The sequence below is a fragment of the Macaca nemestrina genome, chromosome 20 (assembly GCF_043159975.1).
Source record: "Macaca nemestrina isolate mMacNem1 chromosome 20, mMacNem.hap1, whole genome shotgun sequence".
NCBI lineage: Eukaryota > Metazoa > Chordata > Mammalia > Primates > Cercopithecidae > Macaca > Macaca nemestrina.
The window spans coordinates 59437118-59452506 of NC_092144.1; the positions used below are offsets into that span (position 1 = coordinate 59437118).

The window sequence follows — 15389 nt, forward strand, 5'->3', positions numbered from 1 at the left end:
TATCCTAGTCTCAGCTTCCCGAGTAGCACTTTGGGAGGCCAAGGCAGGTGGATCACCTGAGGTCAGGAGTTCAAGACAAGCCTGGCCAACATGGTGAAACCCCATCTCTACTAAAAATACAAAAATTAGCCAGGTGTGGTGGCATGTGCCTATAATCCCAGCTACTCAGGAGGCTGAGGCACGAATTTTGGTTTCCCAGAAACCAAAATCTGGGAATGCCCAGAAACAAACTGTAGCTAAATGGCATGGGTGCCTGCAACAGAAGTACACAAACTAGCACAGGGCTCTGTTTCCTGCTTGGCCCTGTCACCTACGTGACAGCTGAAGGACAGTCTTTGACAGAGGCACTGAGCTTCCACAGATTCCCTCCTTTATATAAGAGGCACAAGGCCCAATTCCTGACCAGGCCTGGTACACAGATGGCTTGTCACGAGGCAATCCTTGCACCTGTATCCCCTGTCCACTGAGAGTGTCTGGCTCGACACAGGCAAAGGACATAGTAACCAATGGGCTGAGCTGCAAGCTGCCTGGATGGTTGCTTCTAGGAGCCGGACCCAATAGTCCTGTGCACTGACATCTGGGCACCGTCTTTAAGGGGCCTACCATGCACCTACCATAAGGAGAAACACAGGACTGGACGGTAGCAGGCAGTCCCCTTTGGGGGGCTGATATGGAAGAACATTCTTCACCGCACCTGGGGGATGCATGTAACAGTCTAGCATCTGGATGCCCACACTGCATAATATCCCTATTGTCTTACTCCAGCCTCACATGACACTTTGTAGAGATGGGGCCAACCTATTTGGTACTGCAAACCAAGCACCAGGCCACTGCCGGGGGTGGTGCTCTCTGAGAAGGACACGACTTCCTGTTTCTTGTAAAATGACCATGAGGCTGGGTGCAGTGGTAGATACCTGTAATCCCAGCACTTTGGAAGGCCAAGGCGGGTGGATCACCTGAGGTCAGCAGTTCGAGAGCAGCCTGGCCAATATGGCAAAACGCTGCCTCTACTAAAAATACAAAAAATTAGCCGGGCATGATGGCAGGCGCCTATAATCCCAGCTACTCGGGAGGCTGAGGCAGGAGAATTGCTTGAACCCGAGAGGCGGAGGTTGCAGTGAGCCGAAAGCCAGCTACTGCACTCCAGCCTGGGCAACAAGAGTGAAACTCTGTCTCAAAAAGAAAAAAATGACCATGACTTGCTCCTTCTTGTACTCACTAAACATCTCACTTTTCACCCATAGATGGTATGCAGCAAACCTCTTACCAGCTGGGCACAGATGGTGGTCTCTCTCCAGAACAAAACAGACTGTTGGATCTGCAGAGAGCTGCCCCTCTCCTCCACTGCGGGCCTGCCATGGTGCATCCCAGCAGCGAACCTGAGTACCTGAAGCCACTTTTATATTCATTATTCTTTTCTGTTGTAGTTTGTATTGCTGCTGTGGTTCAGGCTGCAATGCTCCTCTGCATACCTGACCCCAGGGAAATGGTGGAAGAATGGCATAAGAATGTGAGGGCCATTCAAAGGTATGTTAGAGTGGCCGGGTCGCAGTGGCTAACGCCTGTAAACCCAGCACTTTGGGAGGCCAAGGCAGGCGGATCACTTGAGGTCAGGAGTTCAAGACCAGCCTGGCCAACATGGTGAAACCCCATCTCTACTAAAAATACAAAAATTAGCCGGGTGTGGTGGCGAGGGCCTGTCATCCTAGCTACTTGGGAGGCTGAGGCACAAGAATCACTTGAACTCAGGAGGCAGAGGTTGCAGTGAGCCGAGATCACACCACTGCACTCTAGCCTTGGCGACAGAGACTCCATCTCAAAAAAAAACAAAAAACAAAAAACAAAAACAAAAACAAACACAAAAGGTGGGTATGCTGGAGTGGAGGGTATCTGGTAGACACGCCTGGCAGCAATAACTGAAGCACACCCTGAGGTTGAGGGCTGCTGCATGGAGGTTGCTGGGGGAGGGTGCTAAGTGAAAGTGTTATGTAAACTGCATGCATTTTGCAGGTGGTTGTGGTTCTCCCATCCAGCTCACCACCACCGGATCACCCTGTAAGTTCCCTCAAATAAACCCTATGTCTCGTTTGCTAGCCCTGGGTCTCTTCGTCAGCCTCTTGAACCTGGTGCCATCCCTGTTGAAGTGTCCCGCATGTCAGGGAGGCAAATTAGAAAGCAGAATTAGGCCAGGTGCAGTGACTCACACACTTTGGGAGGCTGAGGCGGGCGGATCCCTTGAGGCCAGGAGTTCGAGACCAGCCTGGCCAACATGGCAAAACCCCACCTCTACTAGAAATACAAAAATTAGCTGGACGCAGTGGTGTGCACCTGTAATCCCAGCTACTTGGGAGGCTGAGACGTAAGAATTGCTTGAGCCTGGGAGGTGGAAGTTGCAGTGAGCTGAGATCGCGCCACTGCACTCCAGCTTGGGCAATAGAGCAAGGCTGTCTCAAAAAAAAAAAAAAAAAAAAAAAAAAAAAAAGAGAATTGTGTTCGCAGCCGCCGTCGCTCTCTAATGCCAGCGCTGCCTCTCGCTCGCCAAGCTCCACCCGAAGGAGAAGGGGGGTAAGTAAGGACGTCTCTGTACCACGGCTGGTACAAAGCAGACTGCCTGCAAATCGACCGGTGGTAAAGCACCCAGGAAGCAACTGGCTACAAAAGCCGCTCGCAAGAGTGCGCCCTCTAGTGGGGGGGTGAAGAAACCTCATCCTTACAGGCCTGGTACTGTGGCGCTCCGTGAAATTAGATGTTATCAGAAGTCCACTGAACTTCTGATTCGCAAACTTCCTTTCCAGCGTCTGCTGCGAGAAATTGCTCAGGACTTTAAAACAGATCTGCGCTTCCAGAGCGCAGCTATCGGTGCTTTGCAGGAGGCAAGTGAGGCCTATCTGGCCTCTTTGAAGACACCAACCTGTGTGCTATCCATGCCAAACGTGTAACAATTATGCCAAAAGACATCCAGCTAGCACGCCGCATACGTGGAGAACATGCTTAAGAATCCACTATGATAGGAAACATTTCATTCTCAAAAAAAAAAAAAAAAGTATCTTCTTCCTGTTATTGGTAGTTCTGAACGTTAGATATTTTTTTTCCATGGGGTCAAAAGGTACTTAAGTATATGATTGCGAGTGGAAAAATAGGGGACAGAAATCAGGTATTGGCAGTTTTTCCATTTTCATTTGTGTGTGAATTTTTAATATAAATGCACAGGCGTAAAGCATTAATGCAAGTTAAAATGTTTCAGTGAACAAGTTTCAGCGGTTCAACTTTATAATAATTATAAATAAACCTGTTAAATTTTTCTGGACAATGCCAGCATTTGGATTTTTTTTAAAACAAGTAAATTTCTTATTGATGGCAACTAAATGGTGTTTGTAGCATTTTTATCATACAGTAGATTCCATCCATCACTATACTTTTCTAACTGAGTTGTCCTACATGCAAGTACATGTTTTTAATGTTGTCTGAATTCTGTGCTGTTCCTGTAAGCTTGCTATTAAAATACATTAAACTAAAAAAAAAAAAAAAAAAAAGAAGAAAGACAGAGAGAAAGAAAGAAACAGATACTAAGAAGGAAATAAAATACTTTTTTTCTTTCTTTCTTTTTTTGAGATTGTAAGCCCCTACTTTTCAATCCCCCTCTCCCAAGTTCCACCTCCAAAACTGGACCAGGATGGTGGGGAGGTGGGTGGGAGGGGCCTTGAGGCAGAAAGGAGGATGAGTGCCTGGGTTCCCAAAAGGGAGGAGGTTGAAGACCCGGACTATTTGATGAGAAGGAGGAGCCCACCGCCTTCTCTCTCCCATCCCCACATGACCCGATTCAATAGCATGAGTCTTCAAGCAGATAAAGCATTTGGACTGGGGGATGGAGGGGCTGGGCTAATAGAGCACAGGAGCCAATGGGTGATGACACGGAGCGGCACGTGCCCTCCAGCCCTCCTGTCTTCCAGCTTGAAGAGCCAGACTTCAGAGGTCTGGAAACTCCGGGTGCCTCTGCTCTTTCCTTTCTGCAGACCCACCTCTTGAGTCCTGCCTGCCAGTGGTGGGGGTGTCTTCTTTTCCTTTATCACTGAAACTTACCCGTGGGCTCTAAGCAATCTAAAAGGCTGAGATCTCTGAGCATTTAAGGGAAACCCATTTCCTGGATCTTTGGGAATCCCAGTCACCTCTGCCCCCATCTCCAGCAGGTAACTGACAGGCCCCAGTCTCTTTGTGGGGAGAACTTCAGCACCCTCATGGCACTACCCTCTCACAAGTTCTCAGAGACCCACTCAGTGATCATCCACTGGGCAAGTTCAGTTGATTTGATCCTGGGATAGAAACCAGTGGTTTCCGGTACTGAGCAGCAATGGGACCCTTGGTGGGCTCAGCAAAACAGCTTGTTAGTAACTGGTTGTGGCACTGATTTACAGATGTACTCAGTCCACAACACAATGTTAAAACCTCGAGTGCAACTTTTTAGAAATAACTTTAGGCCTATAATAGGATTATCATGTATCAGTAGCAAGCGCATTAATATCTTTCCCATCTTTGTTGAAGTCACCATTTCCCAGGTTTCCCTTGGCTAAAGGCCAGCCCCTGGATAAGGCAAGCCTAGTGATCTAGCATCTGAGTTTGCCAGAGCAAGGGGAGGGCGGGAACTCAGGGCTGGACATTTGGCTTTAGAAAGACTGTGATATGGTTTGGCTGTGTCCCCATTTAAATCTCAACTTCAGTTGTATCTCCCAGAATTCCCATGTGTTGTGGGAGGAACCCAGGGGGAAGTAATTGAATCATGGGGGCTGGTGTTTTCCATGCTATTCTCATGATAGTGAATAAGTCTTATGAGATCTGATGGGTTTATCAGGGGTTTCCACTTTTGCTTCATTTTCTCTCTTGCCGCCACCATGTAAGAAGTGCCTTTCGCCTCCTGCCATGATTCTGAGACCTCTCCAGCCATGTGAAACTGTAAATCCAATTAAACTTTTTTGTTCCCAGTTTCAGGTATGTCTTTATCAGCAGCATGAAAACAAACTATACCAGTATAGTAAACTGGTACCAGTAGAGTCGGGCATTGCTGAAAAGATTCCCGAAAATGTGGAAGCAACTTTGGAACTGGGTAACAGGCAGACATTGGAACAGTTTGGAGGGTTCAGAAGAAGACAGGAAAATGTGGGAAGGTTTGGAACCTCCTAAAGACCTATTGAATGGTTTTGACAAAAATGCTGATATGAACAATAAGGTCCAGGATGAGGTGGTCTCAGATGGAGATGAGGGACTTGTTGGGTACTGGAGCAAAGAGGACTCTTTGTTATGTTTTAGCAAAGAGACTAGTGGCATCTTGCCCCTGCCCTAGAGATTTGTGGAACTTTGAACTTGAGAGAGATGATTTAGGGTATCTGGCAGAAGAAATTTCTAAGCAGCAAAGTATTCAGAAGGTGACTTGGGTGCTGTTAAAAGCATTCAGTTTTAAAAGGGAAATGGCATAAAAGTTCAGAAAATTTGCAGCCTGATGATGCAGTAGAAAAGAAAAACCCATTTATGAGGAGAAATTCAAGCCAGCTGCAGAAATTTGCATGAGTAGCAAGGAGCCTAATGTTAATCCCTAAGACCCTGGGGAAAATGTCTCCAGGCCACATCAGAGACATTCATGGCAGCCCCTCCCATCACAGGCCCAGAGGCCCAGGAGGAAAAAGTGGTTTTGTGGTCCAGGCCCAGGGTCCCTGTGCTGTGTGCAGCCTAGGGACTTGGTGCCCTGTGTCCCAGCCACTCCAGCCATGGCTGAAAGGGGCCAATGTACAGCTCAGGCTGTGGCTTCAGATAGTAGAAGCCTCAAGCCTTGGCAACTTCCACGTGGTGTTGAGCCTGTGGGTGCACAGAAGTCAAGACGTGAGGTTTGGGAACCTCTGCCTAGATTTCAGAAGATGTATACAAATGCCTGGATGCCCAGGAACAAGTTTTCTGCAGGGGCAGAGTCCTCATGGAGAACCTCTGCTAGGGAGGGAAATGCAGTAGGGAAATGTGGAGTCAGAGTTCCTACTGGGGCACTGCCTAGTGGAGCTGTGAGAAGAGGTCTGCTGTCCTTCAGACTCCAGAATGGTAGATCCACTGAACGCTTGCACCATGAGCCTGGAAAAGCCACACTCAACACCAGCCCGTGAAAGCAGCTGGAAGGGGGGCTGTACCCTGCAAAGCCACCGAGGTGGAGCTAAGACCATGAGAACCCACCTTTTGCATCAGCATGACCGGGATGTGAGATCTGGAGTCAGAGGAGATCAGGGAGTTTTAAAATTTGACTCCCCTTCTAGATTTTGGACTTGCATCGGCCCTGTAACCCCTTTGCTTTGGCCAATTTCTCCCATTTGGAATGGCTGTATTTACCCAATACCAGTAACCCCATTGTATCTAGGAAGTAACTAGCTTGTTTTTGATTTTACAGGCTCATAGGTGGAAGGGACTTGCCTTGTCTCAGATGAGACTTTGGACTTTTGGGTTAATGCTGAAGGCATGATTGCTTGTGAAATGTGAGGACATGAGATTTGAAGGGGCCAGGGGCAGAATGATATGGTTTGGCTGGGTCCCCATTTAAACATCAACTTCAATTATATCTCCCAGAATTCCCATGTGTTATGGGAGGGACCCAGGGGGAGGTAATCGAATCATGGGGGCTGGTCTTTTCCATGCTAATCTCATGATAGTGAATAAGTCTCACGAGATCTGATGGGTTTATCAGGCGTTTCCGCTTTTGCTTCTTCCTCATTTTTTCTCTTGCTGCCGTCATGTAAGAAGTGTCTTTCGCCTTCCACCATGACTGAGGCCTCCCCAACCATGTGGAACTGTAAGTCCAATTAAACCATTTTGTTTCCAGTTTCAGGTATGTCTTTATTAGCAGTGTGAAAATGAATACAGACTGGAAGCCTTGTGACAGGAAAACTGAACATCTGAGACATCTATAGAAAAAAAAGATCTGCTTACATCCTGGAGTTAATGTAGACTGATTTATTGACCAACAGCATTACTCCTCCAGCTCCATTCCAGGAGACAGGCACCCCAGAAGTAGCAGGACTGGTAGACATCACTAGTATTGTATATAAGTTGTACATGTATGTGTGTTGAGGAAGATGATGGGGAAAACAATGATGGTGGTCACCAGATAAGATGGGACCAAGGAGGGGATTGCAAGGCCAGGCCCTATGAACCCCCTCCAAAGAATGCCCTCCTCTTGGAAATAAAAGTGGTTCTGGAACCAGGGACATCAACAGTTGCAAGCTGATATTAAGAGTTGCCCATTGGATCTGTTCTAAGGGATATGTGATGTGAAGCCAAATGAATGAAGTTAAGAAGTCACATGAGAGGTTGATGGGTACTTTGTTTCATCACCTTGTAGAATTTCTTCCTTTTGAACCTCTTTACTGGGTGTTAGCTGGTGACTTAGGGATAGGGATGTGGAGGCTGTAATAGGCCTGTCTCTGCTCTTGGGCCTGAAGGGAATCCTATGTATGAGGCAGTATACAAAGTATGCAGGGATGGGGAAGATGACAATGGCAAAAAGGGTGATCATCAAGAGCAGTGCCCATGGTGGGTATAGTCGAAGCACCTCTTTTGACTGTGGAGAGATGGGAAAAAGGTTCAGAATATCAAAATCCCCAAGAGAAGAGGAAGAGTTGTGGAGGGGAAGGGTGGGTGGGGAACTAAAGCAGAAGACCCATGAGTCTTCCGGCATAAAAGAATGAGATGACTGGGTTCTTTCACCCAGAGTGAATTGAAAGGTCTGGCCCCCACTCCCAAAGGGGTTCTGGGTCCTGGGGGAGGCTCACAGTGCTTGAGTCCCAGGACATGTAGGTGATCGGCTTCATACAAAGACGAACCATCACGGTCACAAACAGGATAAGCAGCACAACTGGACACACACAAGGCCACAGCCAACCATAGATGGGAGAGATGGGGTGGCCCAACAGGATCGTCAGGTCTGCAAGGAACCTGGAGAAGGGCCACCAGAGTGTGGGATGCCCAGTTAGGCCTCACCACCTTGGCGGCAGGGCCAGCCCAACCTTGGCATCTTTCAAACATTCTATTGTATCTCTAATCTCCTGTTTCATCTCAAGTCTTGTCCTCTCTCATCTTCTCCCCAGTCTGTCGTCTATCCCAATCCAAGAAAATTTTCCAAACACCCCTCTCCTGCTCAAGAACTTTCCATGGGTATCCAATGGCCTCAGAAGAAAGGTCAAGTCTCTTTCATTCATCCCATAAATATCAGAACGTCTATGATGTGCCAGGAACTCTTCTAAGTGCTGGATATCTAGCAGTGAACAACACAGATAAAAGAAAGTGGCATTTGGCCCCTGGGGAACGTATCTAGTTTATTTCAGCCACCTATCGAGTCTCCTTTAGTACATATTCTCAATTTCAATAAATATACAAGTGGGGTCTTTTGGTCTAGGGTGCCCATCACCCTATCTCCACCTATTCATCTGTCCAGGCTCTGCTCAAGCATCCTCTTCTCTAGGCCACCTTCCCTAACTCTCCAGTCTTCCTTAACTAATCATCTGTGTCCCCAGAGCTTCCCTGGCTACCTCTACTATAGACTTACATTCCACAGTTATATCTTCCAGGTCTCGCTCCCAGATTATCTTGTTCTCTTTCCCAGGTAACTCTACCTTCCAGAATCAGACCACTTCTCTTAATCCACAATTCTTCTACTTTTCACCAAGCCATTCTTAGCTCTCATTTGAAATATTACATAGCCTTCATGAGGCAGGGGTGGCTCATGCTTGTAATCCCAGCACTTTGGGAGGCTGAGGCAGGTGATCACGAGGTCAAGAGTTCGAGACCAGCCTGGCCAACATGGTGTAACCCCATCTCTACTCAGAATACAAAAAGTAGCTGGGCGTGGTGGCACATGCCTGTAATCCCAGCTACTCAGAAGGCTGAGGGAGAAGAATTGCTTGAACCCGGGAGGCAGAGTTTGCAGTGAGCTGAGATCACACCACTGCACTCTAGCCTGGGCAACAGAGCAAGACTCCATCTCAAAAAGAAAAAAACAAACAAAAACAAAAGAAATATTACATAGCTTCCAACTCTTATCCTGGCTTCACTCTGGACCCTTCCTGATCTATTCTCCACACAGCAGCCACAGATACCTTTTTAAAAAACATATCTAATAACGGTAACTCCCACCTGAAAATGTCATTCTCCTACTCAAAACCTTCCAATGCTTCGTCTCTCATTCTGCATACAAAGCTGACTCCTATAGTGGCTTACAAAACCCTACATGATTTGGCCCCCATCATTTCTCTAGTGCCATCTCCTAATATCTTCTATTCCAGCCTCTCTGACTTCCTTTTTTCTCAAAAACTCCAGGCATTATGTTTCCTCTGGCCTTGGTAATTTCTGTTTCCCTGCAGGGAGCACTTTCCTCAGAGTCTTGTCATGACTCCCTCCCTCCTATTATCAGGAGTCTGCTCACATGTCACCTTATCAGAAAGGCCCTCCCTGAAGTCTGACCTGGATGGGTGCCCACACACACTCCCACTATGGGCCATCTGACCTCACCCTTTGATTCTTCCTATCACTTATATTAATTCTCAATGTTTTTATTCTTTATTTGCTAATTGGTTATTGTCTCTCTAGACCACTAAAATGTAAGCTTTCTGAGAATAGGAATACTTCTTTTATTCAATGCTCCTATCCTTGATGACTAAAACAGTGCCTGGCACATATGCAGCACCCAAAATATATGTGAAAATGGATGAATGAATAAAAAGGTTTCCCAGAAGGCTCTGAAATTAAGAGTCCCTATGTCACACTAGTTGGGCAACAGTGGAGGCAACAAGAAAGGGGTCAACCTTCCCGATAGTCCCATGCTTTGTGAGAACCTGGGCTTAGGACTTCACCTCCTGGCCCCATAGGCCCAGGATACAGCCATGGTTTCAAATATGGCAATGACGATGATGGGGAAGACTATCCAGTGGTTACTCAGCAGTTTGATGAAGTGGCTGCCTGAAGGTTGAGTGAAGAAGAGGCCGCACGCGAACATGAGCAGAAAGAGTCCCACTGGAGAAAACATGAGATCTCGATCAAGGTTAGAAGTCAGGGCTGGGTGACAAGGGCTAAGTAGAGGTCACAGACCAGGACTGGTGGCAGACCCAGTGGTGGCCGGGCGCGGTGGCTTACATCTGTAATCCAAGCATTTTTGGGAAGCTGAAGTGGGCAGATTGCTTAAGCCCAGAAGTCTGAGACCAGCCTGGGCAACATGGCGAAAGCCCGTCTCTACCAAAACTACAAAACTGAGCCGGGCGTGGTGGCGCATGCCTATGGTCCCAACTACTGGGGAGGCTGAGGTGGGAGGATGACTTGAACCCAGGAGGCAGAAGTTGCAGTAAGCCAAGATCACACCACTGCACACCAGCCTGGACTACAGGGACCCTGTCCCAAAAAAAAAATCCCAGTGGTATCAGGGGTCAGGGTCATTGTTAGGAGTAGGGCCTAGGTCAGAGTACCTATGAGCAGCTTTGTATGTTTCCTGAAGAAAGAGAAGTTGTCCTGGAGTGGAGTAACGATGCCCTGCATAATCCCTATTGCGCTGCTCAGCCCCATGGTCAGCAACATCAGGAAGAAGATAAAAGACCAGAAGACAGACAGAGGAAGGAAGGACATGGCTTCAACAAAAGACAGGAATACAAACTTTGGGCCCTCGCTAGCCTGCAAAGAGAGAACAAACAGGTGTTGAAGTGTCATTGAACTAAACAATAACAAAAAAATATAGACAAGTATGCACTCTATCTTCCCTGGAAAACTGAAAATCCCTGGATCACTGAGAAAATCAGATCGCCAAGCCAGCCCATAGTGGGAGTGTGTGTGGGCACCAATCCAGATACGACTTCAGGGAGGGCCTTTCCGATAAGGTGACATGTGAGCAGACTCCTGAATGATAGGAGGGAGGGAGTCATTAATTTTTCTGACATGGAAAAATCAATCCAGCTAGCATTATCCTTGGAAGGCCATTCTGTAAACTATAGTACTTCGTATTACTAAGTGCCACAGATTATCCTGGTGCTTCTGGGATTTTTTCTCGTGCTAATAAAAGCTAAAATTTCTGTTGTGCCAAGGGCTTTCAGACTCAGTTTTTTTTACTGACCTTAAGAAACTGAGTCTCTATGTTGCATTCAGTCACCTCGCGGAGAACCATGCTTTTGATGTGCTGGGGAAGGCCATTGAACCAGGTGTTGTAGATGGAGGTTGGGTTGTCAAGCAGGTCGAGAGGGGGCTTGGCGTCAGGAGGCAGTTTCCCTAGGTTTATCAGCTTTAAAAGTATTTCAGCATTCCTGGGGATAGGGGGTTGAATCAAATTGAACCATTTGGCCCAGTAGGAGATGGTCTCCTTTTCCTTTATCTTCAAGATAAAAATGGCTATCACTGGCTTAGCATTAGTGATCTGGGTAAGATAGAGCCTGGGATGAAACCTAGAAGGCACCCGCCTTCAGGATCGTGAATTCGTTTGTGTAATCCTGGAGAATTTATGACCATGGGAGAGCCTAAGAGAAGCATTTTCTACGGTCTTCTTGGGGACCCAGTGGTCTCTGCTCTAGTGATGGGGTTTCTTATTCACTGTCTACCTTCCCTCTTGGCTGAGACTAACGGGTAAAAGCCAACTTTCTAAACCTCCTGTTACAGCATGTCCGGGAGCACAGAGACTATGATGATAATGTTCCCATGGAGTTGTGCTGTGTGAGAGCAGCTGCTGGTTCCACTTTTTGATGTGAGCCCCGCTGACCATTTTGGCCTCATATGTCCCTATGGCTCTCTTCACATTCCATGTTCTGGCCAGATTTAACTACTTACAGTTTCAAGGCCCATCATACCCTCTTACACACAATACCAACTCCACCCCCACCACCATTCTTCACTTGGCTAACTCCTACAAACCCTTAAAACTTCAGCTCATTGCTCTGTAAGAACTGCAATGGACAGCTTGCCAAGATTCACTGATAAAAGCAAAAGGCAAGCAAGTAGAGTTTGATCACATTTTAGAAAATAAAATACTATATGCTATTCCAGTAATAAGCTAGAGATTTGAACCAATTTTCTCATTGGAAATAATTTAAAAGGCTGGAGGAATTTTTTTTTTTTTTTTTTTTTTTTTGAGACAGAGTCTTGCTCTGTCGCCCAGGCTGGGGTGCAGTGGCCGGATCTCAGCTCACTGCAAGCTCCGCCTCCCGGGTTTAGACCATTCTCCTGCCTCAGCCTCCCGAGTAGCTGGGACTACAGGCGCCCGCCACCTCGCCCAGCTAGTTTTTTGTATTTTTTAGTAGAGACGGGGTTTCACCGTGTTAGCCAGGATGGTCTCGATCTCCTGACCTCGTGATCCGCCCGTCTCGGCCTCCCAAAGTGCTGGGATTACAGGCTTGAGCCACCGCGCCCGGCCTTTTTTTTTTTTTTTTTTTTTTTGAGACCAAGTTTTGCTCTTGTTGTCCAGGCTGGAGTGCAATGGCGCAATCTTGGCTCACCGCAACCTCCGACTCCTGGGTTCAAGCAATTCTTCTGCCTCAGACTCCCGAGTAGCTGAGATTACAGGCATGTACCACCATGCCTGGCTAATTTTTTCGTATTTTTAGTAGAGACATGGTTTCTCTGTGTTGGTCAGGCTGGTCTTGAACTCCCGACCTCAGGTGATCCGCCTGCCTTGGCCTCTCAAAGTGCTGGGATTACAGGCGTGAGCCACTGTGCCCAGCCTGGAAGATATTTTTAAATCTTCTAATGAAATAAAAACGTTGACAAGATAATAAGGAATCATCAGGCAAAAATTGAAGTACAGGCAAAGCAGTGGAGAAAGGGGACTTCCAAATATACTTTGTCCCAAAGATGTATGCAAAATGCAACAAACTAGACCTGCAGTTTCCAATTTTAAGACTTTTCAGATACAAAAGGGGGCCATGGAGGCCAGATATAAAGCACCAGAGCCTGCCCAAAATAAGGATCAGAATAGAAGTTCCCCACTTAAATCTGACAACTTCAAAGGGCTACACCTTCACAATAAAAATGAAGCAGAAGCTTTGACCCTGGCCCTTCTCCACAACTGGGAATGCAAGGAAAGCTGGTTCAGAGATGATCTACAGATTTGATGCAATCCCAGTTAACACCATAGCAGGCTTTTTCTTTTTCTTTTTTGAGATGGAGACTCGCTCTGTCGCCCAGGCTGGAGCGCATCGGTGCAATCTCCACTCACTGCAACCTCCGCCTCCCAGGTTCAAGTGCTTCTCCTGCTTTGGCCTCCTGAGTAGCTGGGACTACAGGTGTGTGCCACTACACCCGGCTAATTTTTGTATTTGTTAGTAGAGATGGGGTTTCACCATATTGGCCAGACTGGTCTCAAATTCCTGACCTTGTGATCCACCCTCCTCAGCCTCCCAAAGTGCTGGGATTATAGGTGTGAGCCCACGCACCCGGGCTTGTTTTTCTTTGTATTTGATCATGTATGTATGCATATCTACTAAGCAATATAATAACCACTATCCTGACTTTTATGATGGTTAACCTCTGGGAAGCAGTAAAGGGATTATGATTAGAAAAAGATACATGGAGAGCAGCTAGGGTTATTCTAGTTCTTAATACAAGTGATGCTTACTTCATAGTTCGTTACACTGTACATTGTTTTATACATTTTTTTCTTTTTTTTTTTTTTTTTTTTTTTGTTAGAGGCGGTGTCTCACCCAGCTGGCTTCAAACTCCTGGGTTCAAGCAATCCTCCCACCTCGGCCTCCCTAAAAGCTGGCATTACAGGCGTGAGCCACTGCTCCCAGCCTTGTTTTATGCATTTTTACATATGTATGTAATAGCTCATAATAAAAGGTTTCTTTTGAAAATACCCAAAAAGTTACCATTACACTCCCACCAGACTGGAAACAATTTAAAAGTCCAACCAAGTTTAATCAAGTGTTGTGCAAAAAGTAGAATAAATGGAAGTCTCACACATCCTTGATGGCAGGGTAATGCATTACACCACTTTGAAAACCAGACAATATATGATAAAACTGAAGATGAGCACACCCTACTCAGCAATTCCTTTCCTAACTATATGCTGTCAAGAACTCTTGCACACGCACACATGTATATTCCCAGGTATCTTCTAGAAGAAAATGGTGGTTATTTGTGAGGGTTAGGATTACTAGGAGAGGCCGGAAGCAGTGGCTCATGCCTGTAATCCCAGCTCTTTGGAAGGCAGAGGCAGGAGGATAATTTGAGCCCAGGAGTTCAAGACCTGCCTGAGCAATGTAGCGGGACCCCGTTCTCAAAAATTTAAACTAAACAAACAAACAAACAAACAAACTTACTCTGGGAGAGAAAGGAAGAGGAGGAGGAAGAAAAAAAAAAAAGACTACTGGGAGAAATTCAATTCAGGGTTGCCTCCTCTGGAAGGCCCCATCTGACTAGCCCAAACAGAATTAATGGCTGTCTCCTGTCCCCACCTATCACTTCAGTTACCCGTTAGCATAAGTTTTTGGCTGTCTCATTCTCTCCTTTCCTTCTCCCTCCAAAATTGAAAACTTAATGAAACAAGGACTGTGGTCAGATTCACTTGTCCAAGTCTCTGTGGTATAGAAAGAATACTTCCTAAATGTCTGATGGATGTTTTTGAAATTAATGCCTAAAAATAAGAAAAATAAGAAACAGGGGTGATCAGACAATTAAGGTTCTAGTACAGAGAATCCTTTTGGAGTTTCTGATAGATTGACAGAAATCCCCAATTCAGGAGTTGACAGTTAAGGATGGGGCCTCCACCTCTCCATGTTTCCAAGGATCGCCTTGGAAGGGTCTCTGGCTGGTGTGGTCTTGGATGCTATTTTGTTGTGTATCTGGGATTAGAGTAGCCTTCAATGTTTGCCATTTTCAGTACATCCCTGTTAGCACATCCACTCTGAGGTGGAGAGCTGGCAATCTCTCAGTTTGAAGATTTCTTTCTAGGGTGACAAAAGGCTCTGAGAAGGATAATACATGATAGGAGATTCTATTGTCTCCATTTTTAGCTATGGGGAAGGTATGCAAGTGCACCCAAGGTTGAAATGTGTGAACGTGGATCTTTGCAGCGCCTTTAAGGTTAGGTTCTCCGGGTTTGAAAATTCCCTGGGGCTGGGACCCTCCACAAGGGGGCTGGCCTTACCTCTCACAGCAGCGATGTGTGATGATTGTCGCCCAGAAGCCCAGGACAGAGAAGTTGAAAGATGTGACAATCAACAAAGTGAGCAGGTTTATCACAGACACGAGAAAGGCATCACTGAGACAGTTGTTGGACTGGGGCATGTAGGAGGCTAAGGAGGCAACAGAGCCAAGGCCTATGCCTGTGTTAAACAAAACTTGACCCCCTGCTACAGACCACACACTCACATTGTACACATCCGATATCTGAAAGAGAG

The 15389-nt window shown here is 46.6% G+C and overlaps 1 protein-coding gene across 13 annotated transcripts in view; it reads right to left on the minus strand.

Annotated features, from left to right (window-relative positions):
- Positions 1 to 7095: 7095 nt before the first annotated feature.
- Positions 7096 to 15389, minus strand: part of LOC105497214 (solute carrier family 6 member 16) — a 40030-nt gene continuing 31736 nt past the window's right edge. For 10 of the 13 annotated variants that reach the window (XM_071087431.1, XM_071087427.1, XM_071087426.1 and 7 more), the window contains 6 exons: positions 15137 to 15378; positions 11117 to 11303; positions 10479 to 10680; positions 9873 to 10032; positions 7797 to 7959; positions 7096 to 7585 (listed from right to left, as the gene is read on the minus strand). In XM_071087431.1, the coding sequence (XP_070943532.1) occupies positions 7316 to 7585; positions 7797 to 7959; positions 9873 to 10032; positions 10479 to 10680; positions 11117 to 11303; positions 15137 to 15378 (1224 nt within the window). In that variant the 3' untranslated portion in view covers positions 7096 to 7315. The other 3 variants (XM_071087432.1, XM_071087428.1, XM_071087433.1) reach the window with 3 other exon arrangements.